Genomic DNA, 16,574 nt, shown 5'->3' on the forward strand with positions numbered 1-16,574 from the left:
TAAATTTATCGGCGACTGCACTCCCGATGTTTCGTTTTACGTTAAATCGATTATATTTTTCAATACAAGGAATTGCTTTTTTAATTCCGTTGATTTTCATTTACGTCGATTACGTCTTTCACATCGAGGTCAGGGTTTTTTCCCCCAAGTAAAGTGCAACGCGACGTAGTTTACGCGATACGTATTAGGCGTATTTCAATTCATCGGTTCGACGCTTTTGAATTTGTTTTACGTTTAAACGCTCGCTTATCGGCAATCGTTTATATTCAAGGGTGGAAAAAACGGTGGAAACAGGCACGGGAGACACTCTCCATCAGATATCGTAGTTATGTTATGGCGCAGCGAGTACACAGCATCTGGAGAATTCTTAGAGCGAGTCTCTCAGCGTTAGGGTCACAATATGGTCCCTAACTCAGACGAGACTCTGAAATATCGTACAGGAAAGTGGCATCTAAACTCAAACAACCGCCTAAAATACTACGTCTCCGAGACTACTTAAGTCTACCGCTAGGCATATCGCCGTACCATCGAAAATTCTGAAAACTCTTGATGCCGACCAATAACTTCCATTCCCTTCTGCAAATCGCGTTCTCTATGCTCCATAAATTACACGCGCGCACACACGCACATAAATAAAAGTATTCTTTGTCTTTACTCGTAACCTCCAGTCGTTGGATTCAGTTTCTTCATCGATAAAATCTGATTAAACTCAGAAATTTTTACCGAGCTCTAGCCTCTGCAGGTCGTCTATATATGCAAAGTATGTATGAATAATATATGCTCGACTAAGGTAAAAGAGGTCTTCACCCGCGTTCGTTCGTCCCAGTGATCTTCTTCCGGTTTCCGACTTCTTCTCGATCCGAGTTTTTCTTCTTTCCACGCCACGTGGATTCGCAAAGAAGAGAAACGCGTAACTCAGGTACTTTAGAAGCCTTGACCGGTGGCGCGTAAACACGAGCGAGCGGAACCGACCGACACGAAATGATATTTCCATGCCTCGTCCGTAGAAATCGATGGTTCGATCTACGTTCCGAGCAGAGGCACCGTATAATTTTATCCGTGTGGGCCGGAATCGATCAATGGACCCTGCGAATTTCACGCAATATGCGCTCATAATCTCGCGTAACCCGCATTATAAGCGAGAAGAAATTCTATTTTCTTTTGAGAAAAATTCACGGAGACCTTAACTCGGTCGTTCTTTCAGAATCTTTCTATTTAGGCGAATCGATTAAATTTAATTTATTTAATCTGTACACAAGCTCTCGCAAGTACTTGCAGACACTTTCTATGATAACACGAGGGTCGTTTAAATATTAACCGGAGTGGCGCGTCTGCACAGTGTCGCTTATTCAGACGCAACGGCGTGACAGTTGGAATAGACGTGTCTCAAACGCGTTCCACTTGACGCAATACTCTGTTTACCGTTTCTTCGGTAGATGATACAACGAACGCGAAAGAAATGCCGTATAATTGTTACGCCTTTACTCGTTGAGGACAGAAAAACCGCTGAAATTTTGCATAGATTGGGATTAGGTTGGGAATGCGACGAAATCTCCTTGGAAGTTAATATGAGTCATGGAAGCGTGGTTTCCATCATACGGGAGGAATTGAAGTTGCGCAAAATCACGACCACTTAAAGAGGAATTAGGAGCGCAACATTCCAACAGCGACGAAGGAGTAGAGCAGTTCGTGTGCAAATCGGACCCGCCAGTTCTCCACTTTCTACGGAACTGGAATGAAAAAGTTACTAATCCGGTAACGAAAGTGTATAGGGAGAAACGGAATATACATTGCAAAATAAGTGAATTGTACCTTTTGGAACATTTTGCCGAAACGTAAAAGTTACATACAATTCAATGGTTTTGGTTCAAACTTTATTAATATAATCGCGATAGTCGTGTTTCGTTATATCGCTAATGAAATTTCTACATATTATATGTAACACACATGGTACACGTATAAAAGTTTTCTATGATAGATAAATGTTCAAATAATTTCACGGGCCACTAGGCATCCACAATTTTCCTCTCAATTTATTCGCCAATCTTACGCTTAAAAAGTAAACAGTTCGCTTTAGAAACGAACTTTTGCGTTAATCCCAACACGCGCTATACCTTTAAATATCCAGTTTCCTCTCTTCGATTTCCAATACGCTTTATTACCTTTCCTGCAGCCGTGGACAAATTTTTCGCATTCGTACCGACGCTCTTGAGGACGTCGCGAGAGGTGCCAGAATCCCAGGGTGCGCGTTAGTAAACACTGGCACGGAATAGAAAGGAATAGAGTACGTGGCTGCGTGGGCCGCGTGGTACGTGAAGAAAATTCAACATTCGGTGCCGTGCACGTAATCGATTCGGCGTGCAATTTGGCAAGGAGATCGGATTTCCAATAACGACGCGACACTGATTATCATGCGATTGCCACCTTATAGTTGCATCTCTCTTGGTAGAAGCGCAGAGAATCGAAGGGGAATAAATAGATAGAGAGGCGTAAGTTGGAGGGAACAGAGAGATAGATAGATAGATAGAGAGAGAGAGAGCGAAAGAGAGAATCGTGCCTCTCCAAAAGTGCCTCGATCTCCTTAGAATCGAGATCCGACGGCGAAATTGGCGTCAGAGATTCTCCATGAAAATCCATGAAATATCTGCTCGAGACTTCGCCGCCTCTCGCTGGCGTTATTACCTCATTATTGCCATCGGGCTTAAATCGATCTTCTCGTGCGCCCATTCGAAAGACTGGCCAGCTACGGGAGACGAGCAGCCGTTGTTCGTCAGCGTTCTATATCCTCGTCGTGTTCCGGTCAGTGGCGCACGCGCCCACAAATATCGCCGATTCCCACCATTGCAGGAAACAAATTTTCCTTTGTTGCAGCTTTTGCAATATTCCAAACTGTAATTGAACGTTCCAAGGATATTTTAACGTCTGACGACCTTCTTACGGGTTACTTCGCTTTGGAAGATCGAGCGAATCTGGGTTACTAATGAGGACGATCCTTCGAAGATCGTATTGGACAAATTTTAGTTGGAGTGGCAACTATAAATTCTAAAGGTTCCGCAATCTTTAATTTCTAAATACGTGACGTACACGCGCATAGCCGAATTTATTAAAATACAACTTGTACGAATCCAGCACGCGTTCGATCCACGATCGAAACTTTGAAAGTACGCGGAAAAGCCGTAGTCGCGAAATTCAAAGCATCCCGTGTTTTCCCGTACGTGCGCCGCGTTTACGCGACATGATTCACCGAGCAAGGGGACTAGCAAGTTCCAGCGCCTCGGGAGTTCAACTCGGAGAATGTAGGTCCCTGGCTTCTACTCGCTGTAGTACGTGACAAGTAGGCGTTCCGAGGGTCGAGGTGAATAAAATTAAGTGTTCTTCGTAGTTGGAGAGGGAAGAAAAGAAAAAGAAAAAGAGATGCGGAAGGAAGGAAGGAAGGAAGGAAGGAAAAGGGGTAGTAGCTTCCGGTAACAGCGAAAACGAAAGTGAACCCGTTGGAGAATCGAGACCGCTGACGCGAGCTTTAATCGTGTTGTTAGGCGAAACTTTATTAGATCGTATGATATTATTGCCGCTACGTGATTCCGACTATGAGGGAAACCTGGTTTGTTACTCCGATCTTACTCCGTGATAAAGATGGAATATTTGTGGGATCGTCCGTTTGAATCGTGGCCGTTTCGTTTTAATCGTTTGCGGAGTATGTTCGAATTATCATTGTCAATGCACGTATATTGAAAGCAAATTTCCGGGGTTATACGGATTCGTTTTACAAAGAAAGAACAATCGTTCGATCGATTCGCCGTATTTGACATTTTTAGAGATACTATGAAATTTTAATTTGATTGATTTATCAAAATTTATTGTTTTATAAATTTACTTAAGATACTATTCAGCTGTAAATATTTAAGAATCGTTCCTGAAGATTCGGTTTCGTTGATGTCGTAGTCGAAACGCGTGGAACTTGGCCATAAATGTCCATCAAATGGGAGAATATACAAATTTGGAAGTTTCGAAAGGGCAACGTGGAAATTAGTTTTTAACAATTTTTTGATATCTATGTCGAGGACCACATCGTTATCAAAGTTACATTTATAGCCAACTGTAAGAAAACTGCCGTTATACGTAGAAACTTTCTTTTCCCACAGGTGTCGGAACTTAGCATCGATGAAGTAAAATAATAAAATAATCGGATCGTCGACAACTCGAATTGAACGTGTCAGGCCTTGAAACAAAGTTGGTCATCGATCGTGGCAAAAAGTTGCAGCCACAGGCGCAAATCGACTCACGGAGTCAAGAGGGACGATCTCTAGAAAAGTTGTTCGCACGTCGACGGCAGGATGGCGACGTAATTCGAAAAGTTGCCGATTGGATAGAGCAGTGTGGCGACTTAAATGCTCGACACACACTAACTGACACGTAGCGCAATTAGGGTTGTCGGCGTGCACACTTGGACGCCACGTTCGCAGTAGGTTTCCTGGCGCAGCACCGGCTTTATTTCATTTTATTTTTGCAAAAATTTCCCCGGACCGGTCAGAAACTGTGCCAGAATTAAATTCGCGCGTGACCGGCACACGAACGAACTCTCATCGCCAGCTAAAAATTCGTAATCTTGTTAGTATCAATTTTTTTTCACGCCTCTGCAACTGCACCGGTGCGGCGACGTCTCTCGGTCTTTTTCCCGCATTGGATACGCGTCGACCATAGCATTACACGCTCGTTCAAGGTTTCTTTTTTGGCAATTGAGACGAGGTACAACGACTTTTCGTTTAATGATCGTGGAATACATAATCGATCAGAAAAATCTTCCTACAACTCGCGATATAAGGATACTTTTATTTAAGTAGTTCCCACGATATTAGTTTATTTAATAGGGAAATGAGTTTGTGTCGGTATAGGTTAAGAGGTGACGCGAAGAAGTTGTAGGGGATAGATTTTTCGAGAGCGAGGACTTTGCTTAAAATTAAGAAAATTCTTGGCGAGGTCGGGGGAAAGTAATATTCTTATGGAAAGCCGATTATGCAAAATTTGGAATGGCTGCTGAGAATAAGGAGGCATTATGCGTAAGCTAGGAACGAGAAATCTTTACAAGAAGGACGCCATTGAAATGCGAACCTTTGCTTTGTGTGCGCTACTCTTAGATGGAAATTCATATGCTGATAATGTACCGCTACCATCGTCGAGATCTCAACCCTAACGTTGTACTTTCAACCATATTCTCAACCCTCGTCAGAATAGCATCCACAGTTGAAGTTGAAATTCTTTTTATCTTCGTTCGACTTTACTTTTATTCTGCTACCAGTGACTTTTAATTTTAATTTAACTTCAGTTCGCGTCAACTTTGTTCGGCTTCCATCGTAAACCTTTAATTTTTTCAGCTGTAACGTTAAATATGCGCGTTACATTTGTTCGAAAATTCCAACAAATATTGTATTATTCGACATTAAAGATTTATGACCGATTCTTAAAATTTGTAGAAATATCGAGCTAGTTTTGAGTTACTTGACGCGTTATCTTCAAATAATCCTCTTCTGCTGGAGCTTTATAATAAGATCCTTTTGTCCACAGCCTGCACCGTGGAATATTAATGGAGGAAACGCGATAAAATATTAATTTAATTAAATATCTGGTATCATCGACTCTACAAATTCAATTTAGTTGATTAATAACCAAAATCGTTGCTGACTTGTTGATCGATCCATTTATCCAGGCGCGTCATTTTCAGTAGTCGCGATCCGTAATGTAAATTCCATTAGAACGAGTACGCTCGACTCGGGTGTACAATCGTTGTTAACGAGTAATCGTATCGTCCACGGATCGCTATAGTATAATTACATTTTCTACATAGCAGACCAAAATAAACGTCACTTCTCTGTCATCATCTTCGGTGAATGTACACTATCGTTCATAAGTATCTGTCCACTTTTGTCGATTTGTCATAACGATACGATACGTGGAACGCTGTTAAAGCATAGAAATTAACGATGTGCTGATAATACAAATTCATCGTCCTAACACGTTCATAAAACGTTCCTAGATATATGTACCCAAAGTTAGAGTTAAGCGCGTGATTCGTTGCGATCTTAACTTTAAATATCGCTACTTCGATCGCGGTAATAATTCTACTGATTTTAATCTTGATCTATTGGTTGGCCCATAAATATTCATTAAAGCTAGATAGAAGTAACGCGCAACGTAGACTGCAGTAGGATTCGGTCTGGATATGAAATTTCCCTGAAATGGTTAAGGCGTACTTATCCGGCCGGCACAAATTTCAACGGGGCTCCTCTTCAATTCCTTTCCATTGGTTTCTTCATCTTGCGCCGCTGGAAATTTACCGAGGGATCAAAGCACATGAAAGAAGCTCACGCGCTTCCCGGCTCGTTCGCGAGCCAGTCTTTTCTTCTATTTCTACAGGGTGTCCTGTTTCCGTTCTTTGCTCCAACAACTTCTTTATTATTAATAATACTTCAAACTTTCATATCTCGACAAATAGCTCGGTGCCTTTAATATTTAATTCTTTCGAGATCAACGTCTCGCTCGTATCGACATCTTTCTTTTATCTTGAAATCATGTACGTAGCATTTTTCCACTTCACACGATGTCTTTACATAATTTCGGATGACGAAAGTACATTTTTTCCATACCCTGCAACACGTTTAGTACTTGGAAAAATTAAGAAAAATGAATACAATTGATCGTAATATCTTCTATATGATTTTACGTAAGTGATTATTAAATTGTGAAGTTTATTAACGAGATTCGCTTCTGCAGTGTATAGATTGTATTGTATCTTTGGAACAAACGGAACACCCAGTGCATGAAGCTCGTCGCGACGGGAACAGGTATTGAAATAGGTGGCGGCGAGTTCTCTATGGTAGAGATGGAGATGCTCCGGTCCCATTTCCCGATACAGAAGTTCCTCTCGATTTCACATCCCAAATGCAACCTTCGTTCTTTCCATATATTTTATAATTTTACGGGTACTTCTTAAGCTGGAATTCAGTTTTACCATCTCCACCGAGGGAATAATTACATAAATCTCTTAACGAACCACGACTTTGTAACATTTCCCCGGCTACAATCAAATTGCATTGCACAAATAAATAAACGTCGAAAATCCCATGCAACCAGTAACAGTAATTGTGTCTCGTTAACTCTTCCTTCTTCATCTTAGAAACGTTCATAGCGGCAATACTTTCTACGTTCATAGCCGATATAAAATCCTAATATTAACTTTCTACGATTGAATTTGATCGTTTATACGCAAGTTCGATCTTTTCGCTGTTCCAAGATCTTAAGAAAAATTCAAGAAAATTGTAGAACAATCGTCGACGTCTTACCATGTTATACGATTGTCGTTTAAATCAGATGTTTCAGATGTGTAGGCCTATTTAAACGCGATAATTCCAAGGATTCCAACAAATAGATACATATAAGATGGATGTAACAGAATGTAACGCAAATATATTGCATCGTGTAATGTAAAGGATAGATAATATATTCTAAGCAAAGTGTAGATAATACGATATCCGTTAGAAAAACTTTCTAGAAAGGCCGCATTTGAAATCCGTCCGAGTTCCCTGCAATTTCACAAACATAGAGGCAGCATCCTGCCTTTTCAACGCCATTCATTGGCATCCGAATACCAGCTATCGGTTTCCGTAGCGGCGATACGTGGAAATTTTACAAAAGAATCGAGGCATCCAAGAGAGAAGCATGTGGCCCCATGTGGTATGCGCGTGTTATCCGCCAAGAGTTGCAGCGCTATAGAGCAACTTTTCCAGAAGAGCGCGTATGCAAAGAGCGATCTATATAGGAAACAGATGGAACGCCTTCTCGGTCGTTGTGTTTCGAATTTTTAAGCGGCGATCTGTCGATCTGACGGTGCGAAAATGCATCCTACTCTCGATTCTCGTTACAGCCGTATCGCTGGCAAAAATTGCTCGTACGTTTCAAGGTGAGAACACTTCGAATCTCTTTTGAAAATTCCATCGGGCACAGCGAAGTAGATAGCGAAGATGGAATCGGTCTACTCTCGAAGAATACTTTATTTTTTCGAGACAGGTCTCTACGTTCTTCTCTTCTACTTTCTTTCCACCTTCTTCTGTTTCACAGATTCCAGCTTCGCTTACTACTTCTACTGCTTCTTCTACTTCTTCGATCAGAAGGTCACTGGGAAAACGAAACCGAATTTCGTTGCTGCGCGCGTTTCTCCTTTCTTTTCTGTTTTACCGCGTCGCTTTTTTTCCATAGAAAAACCGCGTAAAGGAATTCATGAGAATTTAATAGGGCGCTAACTCCCCTCGATTTTGAATTTAACGTTATTTCGCGTAGTCGCTTTTGGGTGGTTTGCGTTGTTTCCTCGTGCATATCCTGCTTTGTTTGTAGTTTACCGTGTTTTAGTTCACAGTATTTTCAATCCTGGCGAGCCAGGAAAATTCGTAGCCGATCAACTGGTCGGAGGAAATGTGAAACAATCCAGAATTTGGTATTTCCATGCATATTTCGATTGTTGTTAACTGCAAGGGAAAATTTATCTTGAAGTTTCTCTTTATATATGTATATATGTATATTTTAATTTTAACTTATTATCGAAAATATTTCGAGCAGCATACCGAACGAAAGCAAATATTTTTGGAGTTCTGCGTTAGATATATTTTTACGCATTAATCAGACACTGTGTATATAGTTAGGAGGACCGAGAGAAGCGTGAAAAGTAGGTGCTTAGAAAAGTAGCTGGAAATTTTTCTTTCAAGAAAAAAGGATGAAAGTTCGTGGATCCTTCGTAGAAGACGCCTCTGCGCTAACGGTCTCACCTCGGAGCCAGGAGAGGAAGCTTTTGAAATTATGAAATGAACTGCGTTTGACACGTTTTTTGTCGCGCTAACCCGCTCGTCGGGGGAAAAAAGCGATCATGATTCATCGTTTCTGAGTGACTCTCCGTCCGCCACTTCTCACGTGGGAAAATCTTGCTGCTCGGTGCAAGCATTTATATCAACCACTGTCGATGAATTTTCGCGTTGATATGCAATTCGAACACAGTAAACGTTGACGATCTTAATTAATGTTAACATAACGTTTCTGGAAAGAGCAAGCCGGGGACATAGCGATAGGAGGAAGAAAGGTATGGTCACTGATGTACGCAGATGATATTGTGTTGATGGCGGATAGAGAAGAGGAGTTAAAGGAGATGCTAAGGAGATTCAAGAAATTGTTAAAAGAAGCCGAATTGGAACTAAGCACGGAAAAGACAAAAATAGTAGTATTCGAAAAAAGAAGGAATAAACAGAGACAAAAAAGATGGAATTGGGGAGAGGAAGAACTAGAAGAAGTGGAGGAGATCAGATATCTAGGGTACATACTACAGAAAAACGGCAGTGATGAGAAGCACATACAAGACAGGAAAAGGAGAGCGATGATAGCAATGAAGAAAACATGGAGCGTGGGAGAAAGAGTATTCAAACAGGACTACAAGAGGAGAATGAAGATGTTTGAAGCATTAGTAGAGAGCGTGGCGCTGTTTGGAGCAGAGGTATGGGGTTGGAACATGGAAGAAAGGCTGGACAGGATAAAAAGAGGGTACATAAAATGGATCTTAGGTTTAGATAGGACAACACCAAACTACATACTGACGGAAGAGTGCAAGCTAGAAGAAATCAAGGTAAAAGCATTAAAAAGGGCAGCAAGGTACGAGGGAAGAACTCTAGAATCAGAAAAGGAGGTAGTAAAAGAGAGAGAAAGAGAGAAGCTGGGGAAATGGCCAGGGAGGGAAAAGAGCAAGAAAGAGAAAGAAGGAAATAGAAGAGGTGAAAAATGGAAGGACACAGAGGGAAGCAGGAGAAGAGCAAGAAAGTTGGGTAGGAAACCAAATTGTAGAAGAAAGAAGGAAGAGAGAAACAGAAGAGAGGAGGAAAAGGATAAGGGAATCCAAATACAACAGATACTACAGGAACATAACCAAAGATGAGATGCCAAAGTACTTGAAAGGGAGAATGAGGTGGAAGGACAGGAAAATTATAGCCAGATTCAGGTGTGAAAACGAGACCAAAGGAATACTGGAAAGAGGAGAGAGAAAAAAGGTGCAGATTATGTGGAAGGGAAGAAGAGGACCTGAGACATGTAATAGAAGAATGTGAAATAACGGGAGGACCAAAAGACATGGAAAAAAACACTGAATGAGACTGGAGAAGGACTAGTGGATTTAAGAGCAATAATAGAGAAAAGAAGGGCAAAGGCAATACAAGACGAGGTGGAATGACAGGAAGGTAGCACAGCAAGGAGGCAAAAAAACCAAAGTGGCAATAATGTGTAGTCATAAGTTGCAGTAGTTTGTAGTCATTAGTTTTAGATGCTAAAGGTAAGAATATGCTAAGGAGTGCAATACATTAAATGTAAGAAATGTAAACCGAAAGTTCGTACAAAGCCGAAAGGCACGGACTAAAATAAATAATAATAATAATAATAATAATAAACATAACGTTTCTAAAGTAAGTTTTCTTTCTTTTTTAAAAATACAAATTTACGTAAAAATTCCCGGTCCCCTTACGAGTAATAACTTTTTGTTATTATAGAGCAGAGTTTTTATACGAGAATAAAAGGTAATTTCATTTATTTTTTATACATAGTTGAAGCATAATATTTTAATAATTATCGTTACTTAATGCCAACGATTTACATTAATACAGTCAAACATTTGTTTGACAGAAATGAAATATTTGACTCGAACCAATTGTGAATTAAAATTTCAATAACAGGATATTTACCTTGTGTCCATCAAGAATGCAACGGAAATAATGAAATATTTACTTGGAACGACTAAACGAATATTTACATTAGCTATCGATATTTGTTTGTTGTACCGACGAATAATATTTGTTATATATAATACATTACATATAGTATAACATTTGTAAACAGTATATCAGCTTTATCTCGTAAACTTCCTTTGTCTTCGCGAATAGCGAAAGAAAGGCGGTGACATACCGTAGACATCGAAATATTTCCTTTATTAATGAACAGTTCTGTGCCGAATGTGATATACAGATAACGAATGAGCCACGGGGTACGACTGTCGAAACCAGTCCGGATTATTTATGGACTTCTTTTTTTACTTTTCTTTTCTATCCTCCGGTCGCTGCCCCGTCTACCGAGTTTCGCCACTATTCCCAGCGTTTTAAAGCGACGAAGAATCGTGTGTCTCGCGCCATACGAGCGCCACGAGCGGGGAAGAAAAATATTTCTTCGAGACTTTTTCCGACACTTCCCAGTTCCCGACGTCCTCGCGAAAGCTTTCAATTACGCCTGGGATTTCCAGTCAATATTCTCGATGATTCGCGTCACCCTCGTCGAATTCCTCGAATTCCTCGCGACACGTCGGATTTCGTACTTTGTTTACGCGTACACAATGTTCGCCAGCAAAATGTTTTTGCCATTTTGAGATTCGTTGAACGATAGTCTGGGAATGGCATTGCTTCTCGTGGTTTTGTACGAGGCCAAACTGATCGACCTCCATTCTTCTTCGCTACGAGGCTCTCAATTTCATCGGGTACGTGATTAATATTCAACGTCTTAAAAAATTTTCGACATTTCATGCAAACTTATTTGATATATCAACACAGAAATATACACTCTATTAACCTACGTTGATATATTACATATTTCTGCCTTTTCAACAGTTTATTTATCAGGAAGAGACACACCTACAAAAGTATTTGTCAACGCACTATAGAAAACTCGTATAGCCAGTTGTCATAAATACATGTTAAATAAACTTGAAATAATCTAACTCTGCAATATAAAATGCAAGTACATGGATATCGATCTGACATTGTCTTATTGCGATATATCTGCGACTCAGCGAAACAGTATGCACTATCATAAAACACATTGAAGCGCAATAGAGGTTGCTACTGGCGCAGCCAGTTACAGACTCTTCCTACGTCGATCGTTTTAATTAGTCGATGTTTCACAGTTAGCTAGACGAGCGTACTGCTCGCTTCAAAAATTTCATTAGCATCGAACGCAGGTCGCCGGTCGATCGCGAGCGAGCTTTCTCCTACGGTCGGTGATTAATTAGACAATTTAGATTACGCGAAATGGTCGACGGGAGTGCCTTAGCCACCGGTTAACTGAACGTCGGTCTATTTTAATTTATGCGATTCGTTGGCGTTCTTCTTCGCGGAAGGGCCGAGTTTCATCCTCGCTCGTTCGCGGAAATTCTGTTTCATCGTTTCGCCGACGATCGTTAATTATAACGCGCCGGAACATAATTGCCGCCGTCGTAACGCTCGGTTTTTATCGTCCGCGTGGTTAGATTAATCGAAATCCTGTCGAAAAAAAAAGGAAGGAAGATTAAATTGAATGGACGAGGAATTTCGGTAATTAGCTCACTTTTCTGTCGTTTCTCTTCCCCACTTCACCTTTTTATTTTATTTCGTATAGTAGATTTCCCGATCGCCTTTTCAAATAATCACACCGTTAATTAAAAATCCATCTTATCACCGTCATTCAAAATGCGGAAAATCGAGCGAATCTCGGACCAGGACGAACAAATATTTGTCAATGGTAGTAAACGAAACGGATAAAAAATAATCGCGGTTAAATCATCATTATCATCGTCATAACCGTGACGGTCGCCATCGCGAGGATTACCTGAAATTCGTGGGCGGTCCCGTATTAACGTTCGTACGATAGCAGAGATGGACGATTGCGATAAGTGACTACCTAGATGCAATAATACATCGCAGTTACGTTTATAATTCCGTTAATTATTTCTCGTCAGGCAATAGCCTGGATGTATATCGACCGATCCGTATAATCGAACGTCGAGCGTTCGAGTACCTAGCGAAACGTTAGTTAAAATGTCGTTCCCGCTTAATTACTTATCGCGAAAGTGTCGCGAACAGTTCGGTTGATCGCGCTTTAATCCGGACGAATCGGTGACACGGTGTCCGATTCCAGTTTCGCCACGGCAAGCTCTCCAAATCGAATGTATAATCTGACTTTAAGGTTTGTTGCGACGCAAATTTACTGATCGATACTTGAAAGATTAGTTTTACCGTGGGAGTTTTTCTTGAATGCCAGCTCCGCATGAAAAAATTTCACTCTACGTCTTCGATGTTAGCCGTGCACGGGGAATCGCCTCTTCTCCGATTTCGAAAATAGCCTGTATCATTTCAAATTCCTCGCCCGTCTGTTTCTCACCGCCTCGTTATTAGCTATCCATGATGTCTTTATCGGGAAACTATTTGCAGTTACGATCGTTACGTTAACGAGGCTTATCGCCGCGCTTCCTACAAGGAGAATACGTAATACGGCTGCTAATGGGTTCGACACGGCGCCACGGCAGACACCGGTTCACGAGCTCCACGGTTCTCGCGTCTCGTCGTTTCCTCGAGGAAACGAAGACCAACCGCAGCGCACATCGTTGCAAACAACCACGTCTCGCGTTTAAACTGGTTTTAATTTGTCGCAGGCAGCAGCGCGAGTCCCGCGTTAATTCGTCGAACAAAGCGGCGTTCGAGCTTCGAGAGATCGTCGAGCGTCGATGGGAACCGCGCATTGTGTTACCAGCGTGCGTATTTTCAAGAAGTGACACCGTTTGTTCGTCGAGTGGCCGAGGGGTTGATGTTTGTAGCGGGTTTAAACGAAATGTTTTACAATTTTCGTAGTACAGTTTACTTACAATATCGTGCTTTTTTTTATTTTTATTTTTATTTTTTTTTTTCTAGAATTGGTCGGCAACACGATGTTTGCGAAATAATGGAAGAGGTGTTTGAATTTTCTGCTGGACAAGCGTGAAAATTGTGCGAATATTTTTTGTTCCCTTGTTTGCGACGATTCCGTTGCGAGGTGTCGTTCAAGTTAACTATCACAGTTAAATCACGAAAATTTATTTTTGCGATTCTGGTTTATTCGAGCAACTTCTTCGAATTACCCATTCAAATGCAGACGAATATAACTCATGATAAAACGATGCGCGTATTGCTTTATTTGCACGGATTTCACAATAACGTTACGTTTACGTAACTTTCACGCGTTATTTCACAGTTTAGTCTTTAACGCGTTAAATCGTATAGATTACTATTAAAGCCCTGCTCGATGATCTTTGCTTAATTGGCTCTATTTTCCCATGCGAGCGTGTTTCTCGAGGCTTGCTCCATATTTTTGCATATCACCGAGGTTTATGGTTTTATTAACGTTTAATTATCCGCCTACTTCTAATTATAAGGACGATGAACTTAACATGGAGTTTAAAAACCTTTGATCGAGTGAAACAACTTTTCGAAATTAGATATGCAATTATACCCACACACGTGTATATTATACTTTAAACTCGGAATACTTTCAATAAGATCTAACTTCACGACGAAGCATTAAATACAACGATTAACCATCCGACACTGATAAAACAAAATATCATTTTCTAACTTTTATCGCATTTTTCTCTATCGATAAGTGTATGCGTTATTAAACACAATGGCAATTTAAGTTTTCTTTAATTTTGCCACAAATCTTTCAAACATTTCGATACAAAGAGAATCCTGCCTTTTGTGCACTTATTACCATGTTCCATAATTGAACAGAACGCTGGAACAACGAGGTTTGCCATTAAAATAATCATCGACCTGTCTATACTTCGTGCTCGAACGTCGGTTAAGTCGTCGAACCAAACCTCTTTATTCTGTTATATTAACTCGAACAACGTTTCGCCAATTGTCTCCACTCCGCTATCTCTTGCAGAAATCCGATTTGCCAGCTACGAGATCTTGGTTCGTTACGCGGCTCGGGATTATCTTCGGGATCGCTCGCATTCCCGCGAAATTTACGCCATTGTTAATCATCCGCGAACAATCATGCATTACCGTGACGCGTGATAACGCGATTTATCGACCATTTAACGGCTCCAGACGAAAACGTCTTCGTCGTTTAAATAATTGAGCGAGAACCGACTATACTCCAGCGACGTGCACGGTCGGCTGTACGAAATTTTGTTTCAACTTGTCACGATGAGTGTCGTTTAGGAACAGATTCTCGGCCGACGACGCCTGGCTTCGTTTTAAAGTGCAATTTTCATATCGTTGTGTACCTTGGTAGGTCTTGACGACGACAGGCTGTAGTCTCCTGGGCTTACTGGCTTCAGAATGAGATGTATCAACGCAATGCACGTGTTTCCTATCGACTTTGATACGCTGGTGAATTTTAGACAGGAGAACGAGAGTGGGTTAAGGACTCGCTAAAGAAGACTTTAAGGTAAACGGCTCGAACGCTTCAGCAATAATTTACAAGAACTTGTCAAGTTTTAGTTTACATCCTCGTCGACCATCCATAAACGCCCCTCGTTCCGGAGCGACAGATATCTGCCTTCGCTCCTCCATAAATAATAAACGGGACTATAACGCATAACGTTATATAGTATTACGTTATATAGTATTACAATATATCGTATAACGATATACAGTGTGACGTTATAACGCATTGCGATATATAATATGACGTTATAACGTTATATAGTAGAACGATATATATTATACCGTTATATCGTGTTACGTTATATACTATAACGTTATATAATATAATATTATAACGTTATAACATATTACATTATATATTATAACGATATATATTATAACGATATAACGTATTACATTATATAGTATAACGTTATAACGTATTACGTTATATAGTATAACGATATATAATATAACGGTATAACGTATTACGTTATATAGTATAACGTATTACGATATATAGTATAACGTTAGATAGTATAACGGTATATCGTATTACGTTGTATAGTATATTGTTATAACGTATTACGTTATATAGTATAACGTTATGACGTATTACGTTATATAGTATTGCGTTATATAGTACAATGTTATATAGTATGTAATTGGAATATAAGAAGGATAGAATTGAGATGATCCGTGATTGTATGAAATTTCGTTTTGTTAGCTTACGTTCTGAGATGCCAACCTCTATAAAAATCGCCATGTTTTCTAAACTCTCCACGATGTGCTAAGTGCAGCAGTTACTATATCAAGAGTAGTATAGTGATGTTAATAATGAGGATCAGTAAGATCTTGTTATATGAAATGTTTGTTTCACGATAGATTCAAATAAATGGAATTTTTCCGTATATTAAATACAAAATTGCATACATTATTGAATAAAATAACGAAATTCGTGACATTGAATACTTTAACGTAATTTTATATTACACTTATATTAAGTAGCGTGTGTAAAAACATATGAAATCTACATGTTTAATAAATAATTGTTGAGTAACCATAAATAATTGATACATGCTTAGAATTAGGTTAAGAAAATGTATAAATCGATATGAAATATTAAATCTTATATTAATTAAATTAATAATAACAATATTTAACTACTACGTATAAAATCAGTGCCAACGCAGTGTCTTCCGCACTGTTGAGTAACTGCGAATGAAATTTAACTCTTCATGTCCTCTCTAAGCCAAGGAATCAAAGCGTGTTCATGGATTCGAGGAAGCACGTGTAATCAAATCAAAGGCAACGAGGTCTACTCATTTGATCATGCGTGCCACGATT

General features: G+C 40.0%; 1 protein-coding gene across 1 annotated transcript; it reads left to right on the forward strand.

Annotated features, from left to right (window-relative positions):
* Nucleotides 1-9,352: 9,352 nt before the first annotated feature.
* Nucleotides 9,353-10,592, forward strand: LOC122575898. The gene is made up of 2 exons (XM_043745387.1): nucleotides 9,353-9,718; nucleotides 10,569-10,592. Exons 1-2 carry the CDS (start codon nucleotides 9,413-9,415, stop codon nucleotides 10,590-10,592), a joined length of 330 nt encoding a protein of 109 aa, XP_043601322.1. The 5' UTR covers nucleotides 9,353-9,412.
* Nucleotides 10,593-16,574: the final 5,982 nt, after the last annotated feature.

The sequence above is a fragment of the Bombus pyrosoma genome, linkage group LG15 (genome assembly GCF_014825855.1).
Source record: "Bombus pyrosoma isolate SC7728 linkage group LG15, ASM1482585v1, whole genome shotgun sequence".
NCBI lineage: Eukaryota > Metazoa > Arthropoda > Insecta > Hymenoptera > Apidae > Bombus > Bombus pyrosoma.